At 43.3% G+C, this 27,823-nt stretch overlaps 1 protein-coding gene across 1 annotated transcript in view; it reads right to left on the reverse strand.

The window, feature by feature from the left end:
• Positions 1 to 27,579, reverse strand: part of DNAJC2 (DnaJ heat shock protein family (Hsp40) member C2) — a 44,716-nt gene extending 17,137 nt beyond the window's left edge. The window contains exons 1-10 of the mRNA XM_068276225.1: positions 27,417 to 27,579; positions 17,269 to 17,459; positions 14,282 to 14,357; positions 13,389 to 13,487; positions 11,311 to 11,452; positions 3,597 to 3,677; positions 3,407 to 3,472; positions 1,260 to 1,351; positions 974 to 1,095; positions 145 to 294 (exon numbers count right to left, since the gene is read on the reverse strand). Coding sequence (XP_068132326.1) covers positions 145 to 294; positions 974 to 1,095; positions 1,260 to 1,351; positions 3,407 to 3,472; positions 3,597 to 3,677; positions 11,311 to 11,452; positions 13,389 to 13,487; positions 14,282 to 14,357; positions 17,269 to 17,459; positions 27,417 to 27,474 — 1,077 coding nt within the window. The 5' untranslated portion in view covers positions 27,475 to 27,579. The remainder of the gene's footprint in view (positions 1 to 144; positions 295 to 973; positions 1,096 to 1,259; positions 1,352 to 3,406; positions 3,473 to 3,596; positions 3,678 to 11,310; positions 11,453 to 13,388; positions 13,488 to 14,281; positions 14,358 to 17,268; positions 17,460 to 27,416) is intronic.
• Positions 27,580 to 27,823: the final 244 nt, after the last annotated feature.

Consider the following 27,823-nt stretch of genomic DNA (forward strand, 5'->3'; position numbering starts at 1 on the left):
TTTGATTAAGTACAGCGCTTACCTGCCAAGAAACAATGACATGTACAGCTTGTTTTCCGAAAAAGATTCTCTGGGCAACACTAACAAAATTGTTATATAATATAGCACAATTGTATTTTCTGAGTTGTACTCAATTTAACATACCTTGCATGAAGTGCGCAGCCTTTGTCGCTCCTTTTTTATAGCTTTTTTCTGTACTTCTTTTTCTTTCTTTGCAAGAAGAGCCTGCTGACGTGCTTCCTCATCTTCCTTCTCTTTTGCTAATCGGACAGCTTCAAGCTCAGCTTGTCTTATCTGAAACAGTTACACCAGCTTGTCAGCCACAAATACCGGGCTAAAGTTTTAAATTCGATTAAAGTAGTTGAAATCTAACTTAATTGTTAAGATCTACTAGCATACTTAACGGCTTGAAAACTCACATATAAAACTCACAATATTACTATTCACAAATGCAGGACAATTCTGTAAGAACTGTGCCCCAAATGCATTGCGTGAAACTAATAAAACAGGTAATAGTTTGAAAATTCACAATCCTTTTGAAATGGAATTACAGAACCTTTAAAGTGTACCAAAGCTGTAAAAAATAAAGCTTTGGTACTCATCCGCAGCTTCCTCCTGCATAATAAGCCTATCTGAGTCCCACGCCGTCCTCCCACGGTCTGCAGTTCAGCTGCGATCAGCCCCGTTAATAGGCTCAGTCGGTCCAGTCTGGGTCTTCTGCGCATGCAGGGACCTCCCGCGTATGTGCAGTAGATGCAGACTGACGTGACTGAGCCTATCACTGGGGCTGATCGTGGCTGAATGGCAGACCGTGGGAGGACAATGTAGGACTCAGATGGGCTTATGCTGCAGGAGGAAGCTGCAGGCGAGTATCAAATGTTTATTTTTTTTTACAGATCTGGTTTACGTAAAAAAAAAAAAAATATATGTTCCTCAGATGGTAGTGCAAGTTCTCTCTGTAAGTTGCATTTACCTTTTCCTTCTCTTCCTGTTCTCTTCTCCTGGCATCTGCCTTGGCTTTCTTTTCAGCTTCTTTCCTTGCCTTTTCCTCCTCTTTAAACTTCTTTATTCTAGGATCACTGCTGTATGCATTGTCTACAGAATGTAAAAGATACAGTATGCTCATTAGGCTGTTACATAACAAAAACAAAAGATTACATTTAGCATGTGGGAAGGACAGAATAGCCACAATATAGCAAGACTGTCCTGAGTTTTTTCTGAAAAACGCAGAGAGATTGTAAAGATGGTAGGATATTTACCGACTAATGTTCGTATCCTATTCATTTCTTCCTTTTTACGTTGTGCCCGGGCAGCTCTGTTCTGTTTTTCAATCCATCTCCTCTCATCACGGCTGAAAATAAAATGGAAGATAATATAATGTATATTTAAATAAACTAACCTCACTGGATAGGAAATGTGTCCATCTCCTTGGAGACACTAAGCTAATACTAATGCTCAGGAATGCCTTGTGGGAGGGTACAGAATGAGGGCAAATGTTTTTCTCTGGACCCTTTCACATATACGCCCTCACCACAACCAATCCACATTGATGGCACTGAAGTGGCGAGAGTACCCTATGTCCATCTCCTGGGCATCATTATCTCAAATGAACTGAGATGGAAGGCTAACAACAGCTCCATTCTGGCAAAGGCCCAGAAAAGACTTCTTCCTTTGCTAGCTGAAAAAGTTCGGCATGCCCCCTCAGGTTCTCACAAGATTCTACTCTGCCACCACAGAATCTATCCTCTGCTCTTCCATCCTGGTCTGGTAAACTGGTTCCTCTGCCAGCGACAGACACAAACTCCAGAGGGTCATTAGATCAGCAGAGTGAATCATTGAGAAACCCCTCCCTCCACTTGACCTACTCTACAACTCGAGACTGCACACCAGAGCGCTGAAGATCGCAAATGACCCCTCTCATCTCGGCCATTGCTACTTCAGTCGCCTCTGCTCAGGTCAGAGATTCCGGGTCATCCCTACCAGGACTACTTGGCATAGGAACTCTTTTTTTTCCCCTCTGCAGTCAACCTCCTGAACTCCACCCACGTTCCTGCACCACCACCCCTTTTTTTAGGCCCACAGACTTGGCCCTGTCACAGTCATTCTTTCTGCCTCGGACTGTAATGTTAATGTGCGCAGTCCTCAGACTATCATCATCATCTTGTATTATCTTGTTAAATGCTTTATCATGTATGTCCCCTGTATATTACTCTATTGTCGTGTCTTGCAGATGCTGAGCTCTGTATGTGCCAAACCCAATTTCAGGCATGATCCTGTCATGCTTGGCGAAAATAAAGGATTCTGATATACAGCAGCATCGAGCAATGTATACCCACTTGGCATCATTGCTGGCTGCCATGGTATGCAGTGCCGCATCGATCCATTCCATAGAAGTGAATGGAGCAACAGACTCCTGCCAGCTGTATTTATTTTGTGGCAGAGTACTGTAACACCACGCTACCCCACTAGTGTAAACAGGACATTTGTGTCTATTATTTCACTGCTCAATATGAGCTATAAGGTTTTACCAAATGGTACTAGAAAACACTTCACCTTTTTAGTCAATTTCCAAGAGTAACGAGGCGTAATCTGCACTGCAATTTTTTTTTTTTTAAAAAGGGAGGTGGGAGGTCTGTACATAATAAATGCAAAGCCAAATTATACTTTACCTGGTCCCGGCATGATACACATATCCTTTACTTCCTTTTCAGCTGCATGTGCCGGCCGTGCAGCCAGCCAATCACCATGCGGCTTCAGTGTCCACATGATGATTGGCTGGCTGCACTACACTTGTAATTGAAGAGGAAGTGGAACATACATGTATAATGACAAAACAAGGTAAAGTATAATTACGCTCTGCTGCACTCTGCATTTGTGCTCTCTCTTTCTCTTAAAGGGAATCTGCCGCGAAGTCCATCGCAGTGGGGAAGAGAGCAGTCTCCGACCCATCAGTCGGACACAGCTAACAGGGACACAGCTGTTTAACGTGGGGAATGTAGGAAGAATGGGAGGGCTCTATAGGACACAAAGTCTTCCCTCTCCTTAGGTGAGTATCTGTTTCTCTTGGCTGAGCAAGTGAAATATTTAATTGTGTTTTTCAGACTTTGCTCCATCTAGGCCACCACAATTTGTGGTTATTATGGAGACCATCCTGCTAAGCTTGTCTCCAAGTTGTGCTATGTTGTATTTTGTTTGTGGCTGCCGGCTCCTTTACAGCATTGGGGGTGGGTTGTGTGCATTGGGCTGCATCTCCTGGGTGGCTCTGTATTGTGCTGTGGTCACAGTTGATTTGTGCAGTGGTGGCGTAGCTCTGGTGTGCTCTCCATCATAATCACAGTCTCTCTTGCTCTACAATGCATTATGTACATGACCAGGCCACCCTTGAACATATAAGAACATATCTTACCATTCAGCTTTTTCTTTTTCCTCTTCATCCAAATAAGAAAATTCTCTCCAAGAATCAAAGTTGTACCTACATGAAAAAACAATTACATTCTCATACTTACATTTATTTTTTACATTTCAGAAACTCCTCAAAATACCACAAATCCACAGCATACATAATACTGTAATATATCTGCTGACCATACACTTACCAGAAGGAATAAAATGCATCCACATCTTCAATTGATGTGTTCATGTCACCAAGCTTGGGAACGTTTTTCTTATTTGACCACCTGTAATGTTGAAATAGCTTAAAGTTACCATATACTGCAAAAACAGCATCATGTGTTCAAAAGAGTAAAACAAACAAACAACAGATAGTCATGTAAAGAGCCCGATGAGAGCAAAAGACAGCAGCAGTCGCTAACTAAATGGATGGTGGATGGATGGAGAGCACTTACAGCAGACTTAGGGCCCTTTTCCACTAGAGCGATTGTGATTGCTGAATCGCAAAATCACAAATCGCTAGTGATTTTTAAATCGCTAGGGTTGTTACTTTAGCATAGAAATCACGAGAAGTATTTTCCACTACAGTGATTCGATTTGGAAATCGCTAATCGCAAATCGCAATCTCTTGCTGGAGCGATTTTTACAATGATAATGCAATGCAAATGATTGATGAATTAATGAAAAATCACAATCGCAATCGCTGGCGTTTGTGATTTGTGATTGCGATTGCTAGTGGAAAAGGGCCCTTAAAGTGTAATACAAAATCCCCTGTCGGCACAGGCAGCAGATGTTATAATTGAGTAGCATGAACAAACGTTAAAACCAGTTTAAAGTGTACCAGAGACAAAGAGGCATAAAGGATTTATACATACCTGGGGTTTCCTCCAGCCGTTACACTTATGCCACAGTTTGTCAGTTTTCTCAATTCCAATACAGCAGGACTACAATTCACACACCATTATAACGCCTCCTCCATTGAATTTCTCGATCTCAATCTGTATATCGAATCTAATCACATTAAAACTAAGACCTACTTTAAACCAGTTGATGCCAAAAATTACATACATTTCAATAGCTTCCATCATCATCCCTGGATCACCAACATACCATACAGCCAGTACAGAAGAATCTTTAGAAACTGCACAGATCAATCACAATTCGAGAACCTATCAAAAATTCTTACTAAAAAGTTTTCTGATTGCCAATATCCCAAAGCACTTATCAAGGATGCGAAATATAGAGCCAAACTTCCCAAACCCACCATCGACACCAACACACCATCCAATACAACAGGTCTACCCAGCTTTATTACCCGTTACAACGCCCAACACTCGCATATTCGCAAGCATCCTAAAAAACAGGTGGGAAATCCTTAAGCAGGACCCCTTCTTACGACCTATATTACCACAAGCATCACCCATCACCTTTAGGAGGGCACCCAACCTCCGTTATATTCTTGCGCCAAGCAGATTACGCACGTTAACCACCAACTCGCCCATCTCCACTCAACCCCAGGAGCCTGGCTGCTATCCTTGTAATAAAAACCGATGTACAGCATGTCAGTTTATCCATTCCTGTTGAACATTTACCTCCTTCAGCACCATCCACCAATTTTCAATTAACAAACATTTTACATGTGAGTCAAAATACGTAATCTATCTGATTTCATGCCCATGCCAGTTCCAGTACGTGGGGAGGACCACCCAGTTGGCCCGTAGCAGAATTGGTCAACACAAAAGGAACATCATCAACAAATTTCCCCTCCACAGTGTCTCACGACACTTTGGCACTCACCACGACAATAACCCACAAACTTTCAAAATCATACTCATTGACTCAGTGGATGCGAGATTGCCGAATGCTTTTGAACACCTCAAAAAATATGAGATGTACTGGATTCAAACTTTAAAAACCCTCACTCGAAAGCCTTAATAAAATTGTAGAAAAAAAAAAAAAATCAAACATCACCCCTACCGTTTTTCTTTTAACTTGGTCGCTCTCTTGTAATTTATGTTTAGAACGTTATTTATTATATTATTATGATATCTTTAAACCCTTCTAGAACTCTTATATGTCTATACAAAAAGTGTTTTATTGTTTATGTGTATACTATGATATTTTTAACCACATTTTTTACCCTGATGTTCTGTACCCTGTTTTATTGTTCATGTTTTAGTTTGATAATTCTTACCCCTTTTATACATCATATGGTGTTTTATTTATAAAGATGCTCCACCCCAGGATATAGGATTTATACAAAAGGTAATTGGTGGAGATTTGGTATTTTTTCCACGGACTGGATATGCATTATATTATGTTTGTCATATTTAGCTTATTCAATGTTTATTATATATAATTAATTCCACACACTTTCCCTGAACCATCTACTACTATTATTTTTCATAAGATGAAAAGCAGGCTATAACCATTCATGTGAAATGTTTCATAGCTATTATCACTTCCGCCACTTGATGGCAGCATACCACCACCTAACTTTACTAATCATGCCGTAAGTTAACTGTAATCCCCTTTTTTCCTCCTAAACAAACTTTACTCGTTTTGAACTACTCTTTATCCTAGATTTCCACCATCCACTATAGTTGATTCAATTAGGTTTTTGCATTCAAATTATCTTTTTTTTTTGTTTAGCACTTTCCGTGCCCATTAATAACATGGCCGCTCTAGGTACTAGGTACTAGCCTCCAGCTGCGCCTGCACGGCTTTCAAGAGCTTCCCCGCAACTTTAAAGGCAGCACTGATGTCATTTCACCTTACGTGGTGTGACGGTTTTGGCGCATGCGCACTCACTATCTCTCCGCGGTGCGCCGTTATCGCACCACTTACTGACACGCCCACCGGCTCGTATTGGATCATCTCAGCGCATGCGCCGTTACTACCCCTTGCAACACCCATTGGTTGCCATTACAGTTGCCTGGGCAACTAACCCTGCCCACCCCAGCCCTCCTACTCATTTGATTGGTCTTCCCTACTTCCAGCATTGTACTTCAAGCAGCAAGCACCCTCATTTCATTACAGAGGTGCTACACTTGCTGTATCCGAATCGCTGGTAAGTTTATGATATTTTTGTAGTACTCTCTATGATTTCTTGCCCACCTACTATACATTTTACCATTTTGTAAGTTTCTATAAAAAAAAAAAAAAAAAAAAAAAAAAATTGCCTACCTACTGTACACTTCACCATTGTATAAGTTTTATGGAGGTATATATAATATATATATATATATATATATATATATATATATATATATATATATATATATATATATATATATATATATATATATATATATATATATATATATATATATATATATATATATATATATACATATACACATATAGTGGAGGAAATAATTATTTGACCCCTCACTGATTTTGTAAGTTTGTCCAATGACAAAGAAATGAAAAGTCTCAGAACAGTATCATTTCAATGGTAGGTTTACTTTAACAGTGGCAGATAGCACATCAAAAGGAAAATCGAAAAAATAACCTTAAATAAAAGATAGCAACTGATTTGCATTTCATTGAGTGAAATAAGTTTTTGAACCCCTACCAACCATTTATGCTGGATACACACGGTGCGTTCGCGCACTCGATTTTCCCGTCGATTCCCGTCGATTCGTTTATTTCCAACATGTCCGATTTGGATTTCGATGGATCGTTAGGTCGATTCGGCATACTTTGCATGCGAATCGACCTAACGATCCATCGAAATCCAAATCGGACATGTTGGAAATAAACGAATCGACGGGAAAATCGAGTGCGCGAACGCACCGTGTGTATCCAGCATAAGAGTTCTGGCTCCCACAGAGTGGTTAGACACTTTTACTCAATTAGTCACCCTCATTAAGGACACCTGTCTTAACTAGTCACCTGTATAAAAGACACCTGTCCACAGAATCAATCAATCAAGCAGACTCCAAACTCTCCAACATGGGAAAGACCAAAGAGCTGTCCAAGGATGTCAGAGACAAAATTGTAGACCTGCACAAGGCTGGAATGGGCTACAAAACCATTAGCAAGAAGCTGGGAGAGAAGTTGACAACTGTTGATGCGATTGTTCGAAACTGGAAGGAGCACAAAATGACCAGCAATCGACCTCGCTCTGGGGCTCCACGCAAGATCTCACCTCGTGGGGTGTCAATGGTTCTGAGAAAGGTGAAAAAGCATCCTAGAACTACACGGGAGGAGTAAGTGAATGACCTCAAATTAGCAGGGCCCACAGTCACCAAGAAAACCATTGGAAACGCATTACACCGCAATGGTGTAAATCCTGCAGGGCTCGCAAGGTCCCCCTGCTCAAGAAGGCACATGTGCAGGCCCGTCTGAAGTTTGCCAATGAACACCTGAATGATTCTGTGAGTGACTGGGAGAAGGTGCTGTGGTCTGATGAGACCAAAATAGAGCTCTTTGGCATTAACTCAACTCGCTGTGTTTGAAGGAAGAAAAATGCTGCCTATGACCCCCAAAACACCGTCCCCACCATCAAGCATGGGAGTGGAAACATTTTGCTTTGGGGGTGTTTTTCTGCTAAGGGCACAGGACAACTTAATCGCATTAACGGGAAAATGGACGGAGCCATGTATCGTGAAATCCTGAACGACAACATCCTTCCCTCTGCCAGGAAACTGAAAATGGGTCGTGGATGGGTGTTCCAGCACGACAATGACCCAAAACATACAGCAAAGGCAACAAAGGAGTGGCTCAAGAAGAAGCACATTAAGGTCATGGAGTGGCCTAGTCAGTCTCCGGACCTTAATCCAATAGAAAACCTATGGAGGGAGCTCAAGCTCAGAGTTGCACAGAGACAGCCTCGAAACCTTAGGGATTTAGAGATGATCTGCAAAGAGGAGTAGACCAACATTCCTCCTAAAATGTGTGCAAACTTGGTCATCAATTACAAGAAACGTTTGACCTCTGTGCTTACAAACAAGGGTGTGTGTGTGTGTGTGTGTGTGTGTGTGTGTGTGTGTGTGTGCGTGTGCGTGTGCGTGTGCGTGTGCGTGTGCGTGTGCGTGTGCGTGTGCGTGTGCGTGTGTGTGTGTGTGTGCAGAGAGAGAGATATAATCTCCTTTTTACATACTGCTAATTACCTACCGTATATACTCGCAAGCAAGCCGAATTTTTGACCCCCCCAAAAGTGGGCCAAAAGTTGGGGGGGGTCGGCTTGCTTGCGAGTCATGGGTGGGTGGGTGCTGTCCCTCCCCGCTCCCCCCGCGGCCGCTGCTGCTATTACCTTAGGCGGCGCCGCTTCCTCTATCCCCGTCCTCCTCCGGTAACTACTAATTCACAGCAGCGCGCCCCTCGCTGCTGTGATGACGGAGGAAACCATAGAGAGCGGCCGTTACTATGGGAACCGCTCTCTATGGTTTCCTGCCTCATCACAGCAGCGAGGGGCGCGCTGCTGTGAATTAGTTACCGGAGCAGGACGGGGATAGAGGAAGCGGCGCCGCCTAAGGTAATAGCAGCGGCGGCCGCGGGGGGAGCGGGGAGGGACAGCACCTACCCACCCACCTACCCATACTGGGGCACTATACAAGCTATACTGGGGCACTATACAAGCTATACTGGGGCACTATACTAGCTATAATGGGGCACTATACTAGCTATAATGGGGCACTATACTAGCTATAATGGGGCACTATACTAGCTATACTGGGGCACTATACTAGCTATACTGGGGCACTATACTGACTATACTGGGGCACTATACAAGCTATACTGGGGCACTATACAAGCTATAATGGGGCACTATACAAGCTATAATGGGGCACTATACTAGCTATAATGGGGCACTATACTAGCTATAATGGGGCACTATACTAGCTATAATGGGGCACTATACTAGCTATAATGGGGCACTATACTAGCTATAATGGGGCACTATACTAGCTATAATGGGGCACTATACTAGCTATAATGGGGCACTATACTAGCTATAATGGGGCACTATACTACCGTAGCTATAATGGGGCACTATACTAGCTATAATGGGGCACTATACTAGCTATAATGGGGCACTATACTAGCTATAATGGGGCACTATACTAGCTATAATGGGGCACTATACTGGCTATACTGAGCACTATACTAGCTATACTGAGCACTATACTAGCTAAACTGGGGCACTTCACTAGCTATACTGAGCACTATACTAGCTATACTGAGCACTATACTAGCTATACTGAGCACTATACTAGCTATACTGAGCACTATACTAGCTATACTGAGCACTATACTAGCTATACTGAGCACTATACTAGCTATACTGGGGCACTTTACTAGCTATACTGAGCACTACCTACCTATACTGGGCACTATACTAGCTATACTGAGGCACTACCTACCCATACTGGGCACTATACTAGCTATACTGGGACATACTGGGGGGGATCACGCGGCCAGCGTTTCCTACCCCCGGCTTATATGAGGGTCAATCATTTTTTCCTGTTTTTTGGGGTAAAAGTGGGGGGGTCGGCTTACATGCGGGTCGGCTTGCTTGCGAGTATATACGGTAATTAAAAACAATGTGTTCATATATATTTATATTAATAGTACCAACATTTTCAATTTATTTTTATTTCCAATTTTTTAATGTTTAAATACATGGTTTTATGATTGTCCCTAGGGGATTATATAGTTTTTGATATTCCTATTTTCCACTGCACCAGCACTTTAGTGTTTATGTGCTCCTAATACGACTCTTACAATTTTGAGCGCCATGACTAGGACACTAAGTCCACCCCATTATCAAGTATACTATGTATAAATTCTACTGCAAAAATTATTGTAGCAATCATTTATAGCAATGTGTGTTGTCTCTTGCTTACATTTGTTGTCCCCATCTTATTGCCTGATGAAGCGGGCTTAGCCTGCAAAACGCGTTGCATCCCTGGGGTACTTTACAATAAATATGTATTGATCTTCAGACAGTCTTTCATGTCTGCTTTATGGAGGTAAGTCCACCACTTCCCCCAAGAAAATTTTAAAGATTTTATCTACTCATATCCTGCTGGCGCCTCTTATTGCATGGAAACTTTCATAATCTCTCAGTACAGTTCCACTTTAAAACCTTATTTCCCCTGTCTGTCACACCCTCTATACCCCTCTACCCAATAGAATTATTTTCTCGTACCCATGCTTCCTCCCGACACAAGCCAGTTTTTTCCTGCCCAGAAACACCCCCCCCCCAACAAGCAGCAGGTTGACTGGAATGCTGCCTGTCACTGATGGAGCTCAGGATGTGGCACTGCTTCCATTTCTGCCAGTCCTAACCTTCAATAGACACACTGGGCCATGAGTATCCAGCACATTATGGCATTTACTCAAATGTAATTTTATATAAACCCCTCCCCCCCAAATAGTGAGCTTCTTCTACTACTACTTTAATGCATTTTTTTTACTTTTGCCATCTTGGGAACACAGTAAAAAGACAAGTACAGGTTGTCTAATTCTGCATTCAAGCCTGGCAATCTAGAAAGCTGTAGTAGTAAATAGCTAGCATTCTTGCTTTGCAGAACCATTCTCTAAAATCTCCACTCAAGAAACTATGCAACCACAGTATGTGGGTACTATATTCTGCTGTGTAATGCTATGGGTTATGTAAACACAGGAAAAAAAAATTGATGACAATACACAGGTATAAGACGGCCCTCTCTGTCCTGTGGAAACAGCAAACATGGATTACACATCTTGGCAACTGTAAACTTTTGAATGAAAAAATTGGAAAAAATAACCCTTTTAAAAAACATATACATTACACATTTTCCTAACTAAGGTGCATTCTAGCCTCTTTAACTTCTACTGATCAAGTTTCACAACATCTCTTTCCCCAACTATGTTAATGGAATTCATGGCTACATGATAAAGCATGTATATCGTATAGTGGAGTCTTACCTATTATTTCTCTCAAACACAGGGGAAAATACATCAAAGAAGTTGTCTTTGCCTTCACTTTTTGTGGGTACTGAGTTGTCAAAGGTAGGATCGACACTGTTGAATGCTCTCCTCTTCACAGGATCAGATAGAATTTCATTAGCTGAGAACATGAAAAACACTATTTTAACCATGTGTAACTACATTATAAAATATAGTGTAGTGTTACTACATTATAAACTGTATAGGCTTACTATGCATCGGATCTCTGCAGGGTGACTCACATGCATGCTCACACTGTTATAGAAGTCCTCAGTGGCAACAGTGGATCATTTAACTAAACACTGATATAGCAGGCGCTTACGATGCAGTCATACTACTGCAGAATCATACAGCCAAGTTTAAAACCATAAACCATCATACAAATAGCTACTTTAACTTGGAGATTTTAACTCCCAACAATTATTCAAACCATTTAACCCATTCGCGTTCCGTCGTTTTCACTTGAGAAATGTTCACCTCCCATTCATTAGCCTATAACTTTATAACTACTTATCACAATGAACTGATCTATATCTTGTTTTTTCCGCCACCAATTAGGCTTTCTTTGGGGGGTACATTTTGCTAAGAGCCACTTTACTGTAAATGCATTTTAACAGGAAGAATAAGAAAAAAACAAGAAAAAAAATTATTATTTCTCAGTTTTCAGCCATTAAAGTTTTAAAATAATACATGCCTTCATAATTAAAACTCACGTATTGTATTTGCCCATCTGTCCCGGTTATTACACAGTTTAAATTATGTCCCTATCACAATGAATGGCAACAATATTTTATTTGGAAATAAAAGGTGCATTTTTTCCGTTTTGCATCTATCACTATTTACAAGTTTAAAATAAAAAAAAAAAAATATAGAAATATATCATCTTTACATTGATATTTAAAAAGTTTAGACCCTTAGGTAAATATTTACATGTTTTTTGTTTTTTTTATTGCAATGGTTTTTTTTTTTTATATTTAACATTTTATTTGGGTAGTTTTGGGAGGGTGGGAGGTAAACAATAGGTTTAAAATGTAAATGTGTGTTGATTTTAATTTTTTTTTTACTTTTGGTTGTAGTATTACTTTTTGGCCACAAGATGGCGGCCATGAGTTTGTTAACATGACGTCACTCTAAGCGTAACACACGCTTAGAGTGACGCATCGGGGAGGGAACAGCCAGAAAAAGCGAAGCTTCCGAGAGAAGCTGTCGCTTTTTCAGCGGGGGAGAGGAATCAGTGATCGGGCACCATAGCCCGATTCACTGATTGCCTGGCTAACGAACCGTGGGCCGGGAGCGCGGGTGCACAAACGCGATCGGCCGCGGTAGCGCGCATGGTTCCTGGACGTAGTTTCTACGGCCAGGAACCAAAATAGGTTAAAGTTATGTTTCACTTTTTTAAAATGGGTCTTCAGCTCAAATCCAGTGTTGACGACAAGTGCTCCACTCATATTAGACATTAAACAACTGTTTAAGTGACATTAATAATAATTTTCCATATATTGCCTATGCAACCTGCAGGTCAGCTTTATGAGTATTCATTTTAGTTATGGGATTTATGGATCCAGTTAAAGGGAATCCGAAGTGAAAATAAACTATATAATGATTTGTATGTGAGCTCTGTGACTTTATAGTGCCCTGGACACTACTGTCTTTTAAAGCCCTTATCTCAACTGTCTCATTGTTTCTTCTTTGTTTATGTTTTTCTGCAGAGAAAAGTTCAAAGGGTCAGTAGCCTGCTCTGTGAAATCATTTAAAATACTGAGTGTATTGTGGAAACTGCAATTATTAGAGAATGAAGCAATGTTATAAAAACAGCTATATACCTGAAAAGAAAAATAGGACACTATTTTCCTTGCTACTAATGTTCTATTAATTATTCGAACTACACGACCAATTCATTATAGCATGAGTTTTTTTTCTGCTTTAGTGTCACTTTAAAGACAATTTTATAGTTTCCTTATATGTATCAACCATCTTAAACCAGTTAATATACCATATTTGATTGGTAATGCAAAACTTATACTAGCTCCATGCTACCATCAGAACTTTATCCTTACCTTTAGTGATACAGGTGAAATAGTCATTGTCACCTTCAACTATCTGTTCTCCAGCAGCTTTTCTCTTATCAGGATGGTGTTTCAAAACCATTGCTTTATCTGCAAATGAATTAGAGGAAAAAACAATTTGCAAATTTTATCTGAAGCTCAGTAGATGGACCATTTCTGAATAATGGTGTGGCATACCAGACAACAATCTTGCTTTAAAGGGACTCTGACCTCTAAAAATAAAACGAAAATAGTACTCACCTGGGGCTTTCTGCAGCCCACCGTAGGTCGGGAGGTCTCCCGGCGTGGTCCTGTCTCCTCTCCCGGTCACTCCGCCGCATATCGCACAGCTGACACGGGCCGGGTGTCGGGCTCCCACTTCCTGAACGGGAACACTCTTTGTCATTATGCCGCCCACTGCACGCCATCACGGCGGCCGGCGTGACAGTACTGCGCATGCCTGGTCAAATTGCGCATGCGCAGTACTGTCGCGCCGGCTGCTGTGATGACGTGCAGCGGCTGGCATAATGACAAAGGGCGTCCCCATTCAGGAAGTGGGAGTCCGACACCCGCCGCGGGTGTCCCCAGTGCGGTATGCGGCGGAAGGACCGGGAGAAAAGCCAGGAGCATGCCGAGGGACCTCCCAATCTACGGTGGACTGGAGAAAGCCCTAGGTGAGTACCATTTTCGTTTATATTTAGAGGTCAGAGTCCCTTTAAATGGCTAGGGTGTTCGATTTCAAATCTGTGCCAGCACACTATCTACATGGAGTGTGTATGTTCTCACTGTGTTTTAGGCTAGGTCCACACTAGGCACGGTTGCAGGACGGAGCCTGCGGTCCATGATCCTAGCGGTCTGTGAACCTAGCCAAACCTTTAGCTAAATGAATGTATAATGATACTTACGTGCTGCTTTTATCTGTTTCTGTGTGGCCTTGTACCTCAGGTTTGTCAGTCCAAGCACTGCATAATGATCTTGGTTCTGTTCAACAGTAAACAAAAAGCCATCTTATACCATACCCATACATACAAGACGACATTTCTCTGACGTTCCATTGCTTTATCTTTACCTCACAAGATGGACATACTCAAAGAACTCAACAGGAAAAAGCACAAAATCATACCAAAAGTCTAAGTGGAGTTATTTAATCTCTGTTATGGTGCCCATACATGGTACAATTTTTAAATTTTGTTTTCAATTAGTTAATTTCATTCAATTATTCCATTAGATCGAATATAAAGATTTTTCCAACATGTCTGATCGGATTTTTATTGAAAAAAAAAAAAAAAGTTAATTTTTCTTGCTAAAAAAATATATTTCTGATTCGTTTGTTTTGTTTGAATAAATGGGAAAATCGAATATTTTTATTGTACCGTGTATGGGCACCATAAGAAACTTTTCACAAGCCCCTTCCCCTGAAATACTTGAGATAATCACAGTTCCAGGAAAGGGCTGCCACAGAGTTTCTATGCTTCCGTTAAGGCACAATACGTTCATTTAAAGAAAAATGTCATTGTGATATTAAAATTCATATAGATTGGTATTGCACAAGTCTTTTTGTAATTTAATTTTATTGTTTTTAAGATTACCGTATTTTTCGGACTATAAGACGCTCCGGACTATAAGACGCACCTAGTTTTAGAGGGCAAAAAACAGAAAAAAAAACAAAAAACTAAATCTAGGTGCATCCATGGTCCAGGAGTGTCCAATAGACCTTTAAATTCCCCCCAAGATGTCTCTAAGTTACACTACCCAACTACGCTTACCTCTGCTGCCCCCACCAATTACACTAACCCCTAATGCCCCCACCCCCAGCTACACTACACTTCACTAACACCTGATGTCCCCCCCTCCCCCAGCTTCATTACACAACACAAGGGGTTTGTGTTGCTTCCCTCCCCCAACCTACCTACATTAACTAAACACTGCAATTAAATTAAGGTCTCACCCATCACGACGAGTATCCTGGTGAGGCCATCTTCAAGCTTGCGCCCAGAGCAGCAGCAGCACGATCAGTGTTAACTCCCTGGGTGCATAGCAGCAGCCGCTACAACGATCAGTAATGCCCATCTTCCAGCTTGTCCCCCTGGAGCGGCTGCAGCGTGATCACTGTTAACTCCCCGGGGAGGGCTGCATACCATCGCTAACATCCATCTTCCAGCTTGTTGTCCCCCTCGAGTGGCTGCAGCACGATCACTTAACTCCCCGGGGAGGGCGGCATAGCAGCAGCTGCTGTAATATCAATGCGGGTCCGCTCTTCTCACTGGCTTTTCGTCCCTGCATTAGCCCCGTGACAGCTAATCCGGGCAGAGCGGGACATCTCCAGCCACGATGCTTGCAAAGTCCATCAGAGGCCACCATACTGCCTTGAATATTAGCGCCCTCTCATGACCTGCGGCGCACGTGCGCCGGGGTCATAGGGTTAACCAATAAGCAAGGCAGTATGGTGGCCTCTGATGGACTTTGTAAGCATCGTGGCTGGAGATGTCCCGCTCTGCCCGGATTAGCTGTCACGGGGCTAATGCAGGGACGAAAAGCCAGTGAGAAGAGCGGACCCGCATTGATATTACAGCAGCTGCTGCTATGCCGCCCTCCCCGGGGAGTTAAGTGATCGTGCTGCAGCCACTCGAGGGGGACAACAAGCTGGAAGATGGATGTTAGCGATGGTATGCAGCCCTCCCCGGGGAGTTAACAGTAATCGCACTGCAGCCGCTCCAGGGGGACAAGCTGGAAGTTACCGATCGTATGCCGCCTTCCCCGGGGAGTTAACAGTGATCGCACTGCAGCCGCTGGAGGGGGACAAGCTGGAAGATGGATGTTAGTGTTCCTATGCCGCCCTCCCCGGGGAGTTAACAGTGATCACGCTGCAACGGCTCGGGGGGACAAGCTGGAAGATGGGCATTACTGATCGTTGTAGCAGCTGCTTCTATGCGCCCGGGGAGTTAACACTGATCGTTCGTGCTGCTGCTGCCGCTCGGGGGACACACTGACACAGACATTATAGAACGTTGCAGCGGCTCCAGCTACACCTCACAGGAACACCGCTGGATCACGCTGCACAAGTGCCCGGACAAGTATTTTGTTACATTCGTACTATAAGACGCAGTCCCTTTTTCTCCCCACTTTTGGGGGAGAAAAAGTGCGTCTTATAGTCCGAAAAATACGGTAATTCTATCTGGAATTTATATTTAAACTATCATCGCACAATAGTGGATGAGCAGCGGCTGGATAGTGTAATGGTTAAGCGTTCTTGCTTGACATAGGAGACCTGAATTCACCTCTTGGCTCTACCTACAGTGTTCTCCCCAGGCTCTTTTAGCCGGGTGCTCCACCCGGCTAGATTTGGTGACCACCCGGCTGTCATCGGCTCACCTCCTCACCACCTCCTATACTGTAAGCACAGTTGCCCTGCATTTTCAACTCGCCCCACCCGGCTACTTTTTCATGCCACCCGGCTACTATTTTATGCCACCCGGCTGGAAAAAAATTCTGGGGAGAACACTGACCTATGTCAGTAAGCCAGCACCAATTCAGTAAGGGGTATTGGGCAAGACTCCATAACACTGCTACTGCCTACTGAGTGCGCTCTAGTGGCTGCCTCGCAAGTACTTTGAGTCCAACAGGAGAAAAGCGCTATACAAATCCTGGAATTACGGTATTATATTATCCCATGGTGGTAAGATGATCCCACAAGCCATAATGGTGACTCTCTGTTTCAAGCAGGTTATTTCACTATACCACATCATGAAATTGTTTTTGGGGCTGCTATTAGCTGTATAAACTATGTAGAACCAGCAACCATTCAACAACAAATATCAGTTTTCTCTAGAGTAGACATTAAAGACACTACAATCTTTATAATTATAAGATTCTTGTTAAAAGAGCCAGAAACCTTCCAGTCCTTGGGATCAAGTGTTTTCAGTAGTGCAAATTCCTCCAGCTGAAACTCCTCATCATCAGACTCCTCAGAGGATTCCTTTTCATCCTCCAACTCCTGGAAAGAAGCAGACACGTTTCTATTCCTACGCTTGATGAAGGCTTCAAACCATCGGCCCACAGGTTCAACTTGACAGAGCAGTGAAGCTGCCATAACAGAAAAAATATAATAAAATAAAATTCATGGATATGGTTATGTTGTAAAAGAAGTCAATCACATTATTTCTGGAGCCCAACAATGACTCATATTGCATAACTACACAACAGCTTATCTTTAAAGCTTTAGTTTTATGACTTATACCAAAAGGTAACAATTTAATATAATGGTAAAACCTTGTTTTATGTACAAAATGTACAGAAAGTTGTAGTATCCTGTATGTCTGACCCAGTTCCTCCAAGCCAGCTCCAGACACCAGCTGCCAGACCTGTGGATAAGACACAGCAGCTGCCCATGTTGCTATTATGAACTGGACCAGGTGACAATCTGATATCTTTGGGCAGCTGCTGTCTTCATCAACTAAAGTCTGGTTGGAGACCATATCCAGATATGTTTTATAAACCCTTACCAATCACTACTGTTCTCCTTGTGCTGGTCACACACATTCAGTAAAAAATAAAGTAATACCCAAATAATGCAATCATACAGCAAAACAATAGGTAGTTTGATTAATCGACATTTATTCAATACTAAAATATAAGCTTAAAGGGGCACTATGGCTAAATTATGTTTATATTATCATTTAATATAAAATATGTGCAATTATAGCACTGTGTAAGACTTGTATAATGGCTGAATAAAACTCTGTTTCAATATTGCTTTACCCTAAATCAGTGCTGGAGTCCCGTCGCCAGAGAAAGCTAAGCGACGCTGAACCAGCACATTCCATTCTGCAGGAGGAGGCTGCCTTGTCAGTCGTTTCATCTGAAGTTGTAATCTCCCCCTTTGATGTATCAGGAGAGGTTTCACCCAACGTCTAACTGCACATTAGTGCTGTTACAGCTCCTCTGATCTGCCCTACGTCTCAGGACAATGACGTATGGCTCTAATGAAAAACATGCTCCCCGCTGAGGCCCCCCTTCAGAGAAGCTGGCACAGGCAGGGTCACCACTTGTTGTCAGTTGCCATGGAGACCAGCTTCTCTTATGCACAGGATTCCAGCGTCTTGATTCAGCACACACAAGTGCTGTGTAGCCAGTGTCCTGCGTGTGTCTCTGAAGGGGGGCCTCAGCGGGGAGCATTTTTTTCTTTAGAGCCATACGTCATTGTCCTGAGACGTACGGCAGATCAGAGGAGCTGCAATGGCCCGTACTCACGGGCTGCAGAAGTGGCCTGTCGCCAGCACACGTGAGCGTGTGGGCGACAGGCCGGCGACAGCTCCTCGCCAGGTCCCTCCGCGTACACACGCGGAAGAGGGACCAGCGGCGAGACGGAAGCTGTCGCCGACGTTCCTCCTCCCCCCGCCGGAAGCTCCATTTACCACAATGGAGGTTGCTGTCGCTAGTCCGCGTACTCACGCGGACTAGCGACAGTTGCGGGGGAGGTGCGGCGGCGACTGTCGCCATGCGATTGAAACTTTCAATCGCATGGCGACATGAGCGACAGTTCGGGGTGCGCGCGCGACGGCCCATACTCACGGGCGACCTGTCGCCGCAACACGCGCGCGCCGCGTGTTGAGGCGACAAAAGTCCCTCGTGAGTATGGGCCATAACAGCACTAATGTGCAGTTAGACGTTGGGTGAAACCTCTCCCATACATCAAAGGGGGGAGATTACAACTTCAGATGAAACGACTGATAAGGCAGCCTCCTCCTGCAGAATGGAATGTGCTGGTTCAGCGTCGCTTAGCTTTCTCTGGCGACGGGACTCCAGCACTGATTTAGGGTAAAGCAATATTGAAACAGAGTTTTATTCAGCCACAATACAAGTCTTACACGTTGCTATAATTGCACATATTTTATATTAAATAATATAAACATAATTTAGCCATAGTGCCCCTTTAATTATTTTACTGCCATGAACCATTTTAACATGGCAAATGGACCTATGAAAGCTAATGAATCACAAGAGAAATAACAGTGTTGAAACTGGCGTTACATTGATGGTGGGTTGCAAAGCTGTCAGGACAGCAGTCTCAATTTCAGTTAAAGGACAACTGTAGTGAGAGGTATGTGGAGGCTGCCATATTTATTTCCTTTTAAGTAATACCAGTTGCCTGGCTATCCTGCTGATTCTCTGCCTCTAATACTTTTAGCCATAGACCCTGAACAAGCATTCAGCAGATCAGGTGTTTCTGACATTATTGCCAGATCTGACAAGATTAACTGCATGCTGGTTTCTGGTGTTATTCAGTCACTGCTGCAGCCATATAGATCAGCAGGTCTGTCAGGCAACTGGTATAGTTTAAAAGGAAATAAATATGGCAGCCTCCACATACCTCTTGCTACAGTTGTCCTTTAAGTTTTAGTCATATCTAAAGGAAAAAATGCATTTTTATCAGAATCTTTGCATCTCTGTGTATAGAAATAAATATCTGGTACCCAAAGGAAGCCTTATCTGTCCTTAAAAAAATATTATACAAATTTGTCTCTCAGGTATCAGGGCTCTGAGACAAGAAAGTGAGCGACACCACTTGGCCTTCCCCCTTTAAATAGGTTTACATTACGAATATAGACATGGGGTCTTGAAGAACTGAAAATCTGAGATGATTCTCAGAAGTCCTCATTTGTGCATGGCCAGCTTTGGGTAAAACATCCTTCCCCCTCCTAGCACTGAAGCAAAAGGGTAAAAAAAAAAATGCTCAAACTGAGATAAATTTGTATTTCCAGTAAGCATTACCAAGCACAGCATTTTCCTAAAAAAAAAATCATTAGGCCCCGTTCACATCTGAGCGTTTTGCCGTCAAGCGCTAGCGCTTTTTAAAGCACTAGTGCCATAATACCCTATGGGCCCGTTCTCACTTGGGCGACTTGCGTTAATCACCGGCGATTAACACAAATCACCAAACGCAACTTTGTATCCTGCACCATTCTTAGGCGATTTCCCGGCGATCGCCTTTAGTGCTATAGAAGCGCTAATCGCGAAAAACCGGCAAGTGTGAATGGCAATTTTTTTCGTGTTAGTCGCTAAAAATCGCCACAGCAAAATGCTAGCAAAAGCGGTAGCGTTTTGCAAGTGTGAATGGGGCCTAACTCTACAAGAGAGGCTGAAGCTAGGATAAGCAAATGAAAGCTTCCCATAAAGTGATCGATTTAATCAACAGCTATGCTAATTATTCAGCGATTTGCAAGCTTCAGCTTCCACTCTGCTGAACATGCTAATCAGCTTGTTAGGAGAAATGTTCTCTCAAGACAAGTATCGAGTTGCAGGAAGTCAGATACACAACACACTGGCCATTGTAGAAGAAACTACCACTGTATGTTGATGTTCCCATCCTTTCAAGACAGTGGCCCTCTAAAGGTTTGCACATATGCTAGATAAATGTGGGCCGAGGCAGCCGGTAACCGCTTCTGCATAGAATCCAGCAGGTGTACAACAGCCCACAATGGCTGCCCGGCCAGCGATCCACCGGGCGGATTGCTTCAGCAAAACAGCACCCAAGAGCTTATTTGCCCCCCCCTTGTAACAGAACACTGCAGGCTAGCGACGTGTCTCTAGTGTGTTGGCCCCACAATGTCACCAAGGATCGGCTTCCCATAGTTACTGATAGAAATTAATCTAGCAAGTGTATGGGCTTTAGCCTTTTCCTTCTCCTCCTCCACACAGTGTTTTCTTTTAGAAAGAATCACTAGCAAACATGGTTGTAGAGCTATGAAGTACAATTGTGTCCTGTGATGGGATCATGTAGCTCATTTCCCAACATCTTTGCAAGCAGGAACACTATAATCGTATCAACATTATTTTCTGCAGAAAATAGATGGTCTGATAGATACTAAAAATCTTGAGTTTTATATTAATTTTGTTAAGTTTTATGCAAATGTATGCAACTTAGAATTAGTATGTCAAACAATGCCGATGCTGCGGGCCACACATGCCGGGACTTGGGGGAAGTTTGCAGTCGCTTTTTCAAACTTCTCCCGTGCGGAAATGATGTCATTGCAGAAACCGCCGCTTTGACTATTCCGAAATAGTTACCTTGGTGATCACGATTTTGTTTTAAAATTGCCTTATTTATTTCCTTTTAAACAATATTACTTGCCTGGCAGCTTTGCTGATCTATTTGGCTGCAGTAGTGTCTGAATTACACCAGAAACATGCAACTAATCTTGTCAGATCTGACAATGTGAAAAACATCTGATCTGCATATGCTTGTTCAGGGTCTATGGCTAAATGTTCGGATTATTATTATTATGTATTTGAGACAGAGGACCAACAAGGCAGCCAGGTAACTGGTATTTCTTAAAGAGAATCCGAGGTGGGTTTGAAGAATATTATCTGCATACAGAGGCTGGATCTGCCTATACAGCCCAGCCTCTGTTGCTATCCCAAACCCCCCTAAGGTCCCCCTGCACTCTGCAATCCCTCATAAATCACAGCCACGCTGCTGACAAACAGCTTGTCAGAGCTGGCTGTGTTTATCTCTATAGTGTCAGTCTGCTGCTCTCCCCACCTCCTGCAGAACTCCAGTCCCCGCCTGCATCCCTTCCCTCCCTGCTGATTGGAGGGAAGGGACGGGGGCAGGGACCGGAGCTATGCAGGAGGCGGGGGAGCAGCTGAGACTGACACTACAGATGTAAACATAGCCTCACAGCACGGCTGTGATTTATGAGGGATTGCAGAGTGCAGGGGGACCTTATTGGGGTTTGGGATAGCAACAGAGGCTGGGCTGTATAGGCAGATCCTGCCTCTGTATGCAGATAACATTCTTCAAACCTACCTCGGGTTCTCTTTAACCCCCCTGGCGGTATGAAAAATTCCGCCAGGGGGCAGCGCAGCAGTTTTTTTTATTTTATTTTTTTTAAATCATGTAGCGAGCCCGGGGCTCGCTACATGATAGCCGCTGCTCAGCGGCACAACCCCCCCCCCCCCCCCCCGCTTCGATCGCCTTCGGCGATCTCCGATCAGGAAATCCCGTTCAAAGAACGGGATTTCCTGGAGGGCTTCACCCGTCGCCATGGCGACGGGGCGGGATGACGTCAGCGACGTCGGGACGTCATTGGGACTCCCGATCCACCCCTCGGCGCTGCCTGGCACTAATTGGCCAGGCAGCGCACGGGGTCTGGGGGGGGGGGGGCGCCGCAACAGATAGCGGCGATCGGGCGGGGGCCGGCGGCGATCAGAGTGCTGGCGCAGCTAGCAAAGTGCTAGCTGCGTCCAGCAAAAAAAAAAAAAAAAAATTATGAAAATCGGCCCAGCAGGGCCTGAGCGGCACCCTCCGGCGGCTTACCCCGTGTCCAGCACGGGGTTACCGCTAAGGAGGTTAAGGCTGGTTTCACAGTGGGATGTTAAGGTCCCACGTTACAGCAGCCAGTAACGCAGCCTAACTCACAGCACTGTAAAATCAATTGTGCTGTTCACAGTGCCCACGTTGCATTGCATAGTAACGCAGAACGTTTAAACAAAGTTCTGCATGCTGTACGTTATACTGGGCTAAGCAGCGTTAGACTGCTTGCACATGCTCAGTAATGTTGGAGGAGGAGGTCTCCCCTCCTCCTCTGCGGCCAGCCACATGGCTAATTAATATTCACTGCACTTCAGAGACTCGTGGTAGGACTGTAGTGTTGTCCGGATCATGAACGAATCATTCATTTGATCCGGATCTTTTTTGTGAGTCGACTCATCCGGATCACCACAATGAAAGATTTGGTTCACAGTGGAGGTCTGTCTGGAAGAAACAGGAACATACATAATGTACAGTGCAGGGAAAGTCCTGTCCTGCTAGTCATTTCACCCAGTCTGCTTCCCTAGTAAAATGATTCAAATGATTTGGTTCAAAGATCCGAATCTTTTCAATGATCCGATTCAAATGATCCGAATCCTTAAAAAGATCCGGACTTCCTATCACTAACTTGGAGCGGCTGCTTTGAGAGCTGCATAACGTAGCTCAATCTGACGTCCACCATGCGTTGCGTTAGGGGCACGTTATGCGACCATAACGTCCCCTAAAACGCAACGTCGTGGCGTGAAAGTAGCCTAAAAAGGAAATAAATAGGACAGCCTCTATACCCCCCTCACCTTGGGTTCACTTTAAATGGTCCTATTCTCAATTATTCTGTTCCAGTGCAAAACACACTGCCGCATGCATTTTTAGCAGACATTGGATGTGTTATCATTCACTTCATGAATGACACCTGTGCTCTAACAAGGATGATGCGCATGATGTTACACTGTACAGGCATAATGTGAATAAAGTCTAAATTAATCCTAATTGAAAGCAGGACATATAAACAGTCATAGCAGCAACTTAACTGCTATGGGACCCTTTTCAGTTTTTTTAAGCCCTGAAACTTTAGTGTCATATCCAGTATGAACTGTACATTGCATATGAATGTACACTTTCATGTAGGGAAGGAGCCATTACTCAAAAATGCTTATATCTGTGGGCCCCATATAAATGACATCACTGACTGCAACTTTGTGGCCTGGTTCACACTGGGGTGCTTTTCTGCAGCACAGCAAAGACCTATGTACAATGTATCTCTATGAGTCCATTGAAGATGGTGGAAGAGAGCCAGTGTGAAATCCCATAGGGAACAGTTCTCCCATCACAGCAAAGTCTACAACTTAACATTATAACTGTCTGAATAGTGTGGGCGTATTATTACTATAACCTATCTGAAACCTCGCAGTTCAAGAGGCTACTGTCCACTAAATCACGTTAACGGAATTTCCCTATGGACTTTAACACTGGCTCACTTCAACCATACTAGTGCCAATCCATTTCCATTGCAGTGCTTTCTATTTGTATAATTCGCACACATGCTGCATGCAGCATTTCAGTTGCAACCAGGGCTGTGGAGTCGGTCCGAAAATCCACCGACTCCGACTCCTCAGTTTAGGATTCCACCGACTCCAACTCCTAATTTGCATATTACAATTTTGTTGATTAAAAGTATGTAACATGAAATTCGTCTCATAACTGCCAACGCTTAGGAATTTTACAAGACAACTGAAGTGAGAAGGATATGTAGACTACTATATTTATTCCCTTTAGACTAAAACTAGTCCTTGGTAAGAGTACTTGTAAAAAGGTACAAACCGGAACAAAGAACATCTATCAGGCCCTAGGCAATGTAAGTGTGGGTACATGTAAGAATGATGTGCAGGTACTCTGCAGGGGAATGAGGAGATTCTTCCTCTATTACACATTCTTCCTGCACAATCTGAACAAGGTTTATGGGTGACAGACAACACCTCTATGTTCAATGTGCACAGCATTCTCAGTGGATTCCCTGCAGCTCTGTGGGGAGTGCATATGTAGAGTATAGTACTACTGTGTAACAAAGTAAACCTGAGACAGATGAAATTAAAGTTTTATACATACCTGGGGCTTCCTCCAGCCGCCTTCAGGATAATCAGTCCCTCGTTGTCCTCCTCCACCACCTGGATCTTCTGCTATGAGTCCAGGTACTTGAGCCAGTCGGGCGTAGTGCGCATGCACACACTCCGCCGCCAGGAGCATACTACACCTGTGCAGCACTATTGCGCAGGTGCAGAATGTTCCTGGCTGTGGGAGCGGCATGCGGCCGGACAACGCTGACTGGCTGATTTAACAGGACTCATAGCAGAAGATCCAGGTGGTGTAGGTGGACAGCGAGGGACTGATTAGCCTGAAGGGGGCTGGAGGAAGCCCCAGGTATGTATAAAACTTTACTTTTCATCCGTCTCAGGTACCCTTTAATTTGTAGTCACCAAACCAAATTTTAACAACATATCAAATTATTTGATTTCATCAGCAAAGGGAGTGCATACATTTGCATAAATCAGCATCAGTGCAGAATTATTTTCATCTCATTGACCATTTCTATTAGTGACACAGCTACACATCTGGCTTTATTCTTACAGCATAGATGTTATTTAGTATATATAAGAGATTCCTGTGTACACATCATATACAGTCACAATCAGATATGTATATCTGACCTTAAAAATACGGGGACTGCTTTCTTGAAGCAGCACAAGTAACTAATTTTGATTGGTTTATTTTATTTTTGTGGACTAAGCACAGCTATTACTGTATATATACTGTATATATACATTATTTTTAATGACTATTATCTGAGAAATAGAACATTTTATCATATTTTCTATTTTAATTACAGTTACAAATTCATTAGGAGTCGGTGCATTTTTTCCCGACTCCAGGCACCCAAAATTGCTCGACTCCACGACTCCGACTCCACAGCCCTGGTTGCAACTGCATTGCAATTCTCATTCCCCTGAATGGGAATTGCAAAAAGCAATGGCCCCCCCAAAAAAATTCTGAAAATTTACAGCACAAAATCACAATCGCTATGCAATTGCCATTTGCTATCTGAGTGTGAACCAGCTCTAAGATCTTGTTCACAGCAATAGTAACACCATGTAACATTCAGAGTGAACCCAGTGTGAATGAAATGCAACAGACTACAGTACCCTAAAGGGGCATACAGACATGCGACTAAAGTCGTTGGTAACGAACGACTAACGATCGTTTATAACGACGATCGTTACAAAATAACCGCTAACGATCGTTAAGGGTAGCGATCAGCGACTGAAGTCGTTGCAAACTGGAAATCCGTCCTGGCGGATTTTTTGTAACGACGATCGTTAGCAAAAGTACGTGTGTATGCTGATCGTTACAAAAACGATCGTTCGTTAAGTACCGTACATGCGCAGACAGAGAGAGAGAGACAGAGAGATGTATATAGATATATATATATGTATATATAGATGTAGATAGATGTATATAGATATATAGATATATGTTGACATAGATAGAGATATATCTATCTATATCTCTCTCTCTCTGTGTGTGTGTGTATATATATATATATATATATAGATCTGTACGCAACTTCCTCTTTCCTACTGGCCATTAACAATGACGTTCGTTCCGGGTTCATTGATCTGAATAACGTTTAGCATAATAGATGCGCTGCATCATACGTTCGTCACTTCCGCATCGTTCGTTCGGAAACGATCTGATCGTTTGCCACTTTCAACACCTCTTTACTAACGACCTTTTCATTTCTCTCCTTAATTGATCGTTCGTCGTTGCTTACGAACGATCGTTATCGCATGTCTGTACGTAGCATAAGGCTGGGTTCACAGTGCTCAGTTGCATTGCAGAATAATTCTGCATGCTAACTCACTGCCCATACAATTCAATGGGGCTGTTCACAGTAAAGCATTGTAACTGATCGTGCTTTTCTAACTTGCTGCATGCAGACTTTGCATTAAAGTCTATTCCCAGTCTCCATTGTAGCTCACACACATTTAAACGCATTATAACGTGTGCGTTATGCACTTGACCACTGTGAATCCAGCCTAAATAAGAGCATCGTGGCATAATGGTTAATGGCAGTGAACTTTTCACTGAATGTATACTTCACTGTATGCAACTCAATGGTGGCAAAGCATGTGAGACACTGTTTTGGGAAAGAACACAAGTCTGCTCCCACTGTGAACTCAGCTTATACGTGCCTCACCTCCACAGCAAGGTACAAAGGAACATACAAATTACACCAACAATTCCAAATGCTAAAAAAAAAAAAAAAAAAAGTTGTAGCTCTGTATTCTCTCCAGAATCAAATACACCATTTACAAATGTTCTCATTCATACCCAGCTGATTCTGAAAACACTGAACAGATTCGCAATTTTTTAGTACCATCTACATCTACTGACTAACCATAACCCCTTCTTTCCTGTACCAACCTTAATTAACCTAGATGATTTTAAGATGAGCTCTCTAGTTAGGTATCTAATATTACTTTACAGGTAGTAGAACAATTAGACGTGACACTGGACACATCTCTGCGCTCATCTTGTACACAGCTAGCTTCACTGCGAGCAGAGCACTGCCGCATCCATCAGCCGAGAGCCTCAATCAGTGCAGCACTGCTTCGGTTCTGAGAATGCTGGGTAGCCGCCGGGTGTGACACACGCTGAATGCACTATCATCTCACCTGCAGACAGAGGCCTGGTGACAGCGCTGCTGAACTCAGGCCGCGCTTCTAGCAGCATGGTGCCGGTGTTCGGGCCTGGGGACGCCAGAGAGGGCTTTCCGTGCTTCTCCTCCCGGCACTTCACCCACAAAGCCGCATGGAGGAGGAGTAAACACTTCCAGGTCACCAGTTAGTGTCACCTTCAATCCTGCCCGACCGACAACATGTACCCAATCTAATGATACCCTATCTAATGATACCCTTTGTATGTAGACGTTTGTGGTTTATTTCCTAACTAAACAAAGAAATAAAAACACATTAATAAAACCAAAATCACAGACTGCCTTTATTTGGTTTGCTTCGAAGTAAGTTAAATTGTAATAAAGGGTAACTGGAGTAAAAAGAAGTGTAATGCTAGGCATACACGG

The sequence above is a fragment of the Hyperolius riggenbachi genome, chromosome 3, assembly GCF_040937935.1.
Source record: "Hyperolius riggenbachi isolate aHypRig1 chromosome 3, aHypRig1.pri, whole genome shotgun sequence".
In the NCBI taxonomy this organism is placed as follows: domain Eukaryota; kingdom Metazoa; phylum Chordata; class Amphibia; order Anura; family Hyperoliidae; genus Hyperolius; species Hyperolius riggenbachi.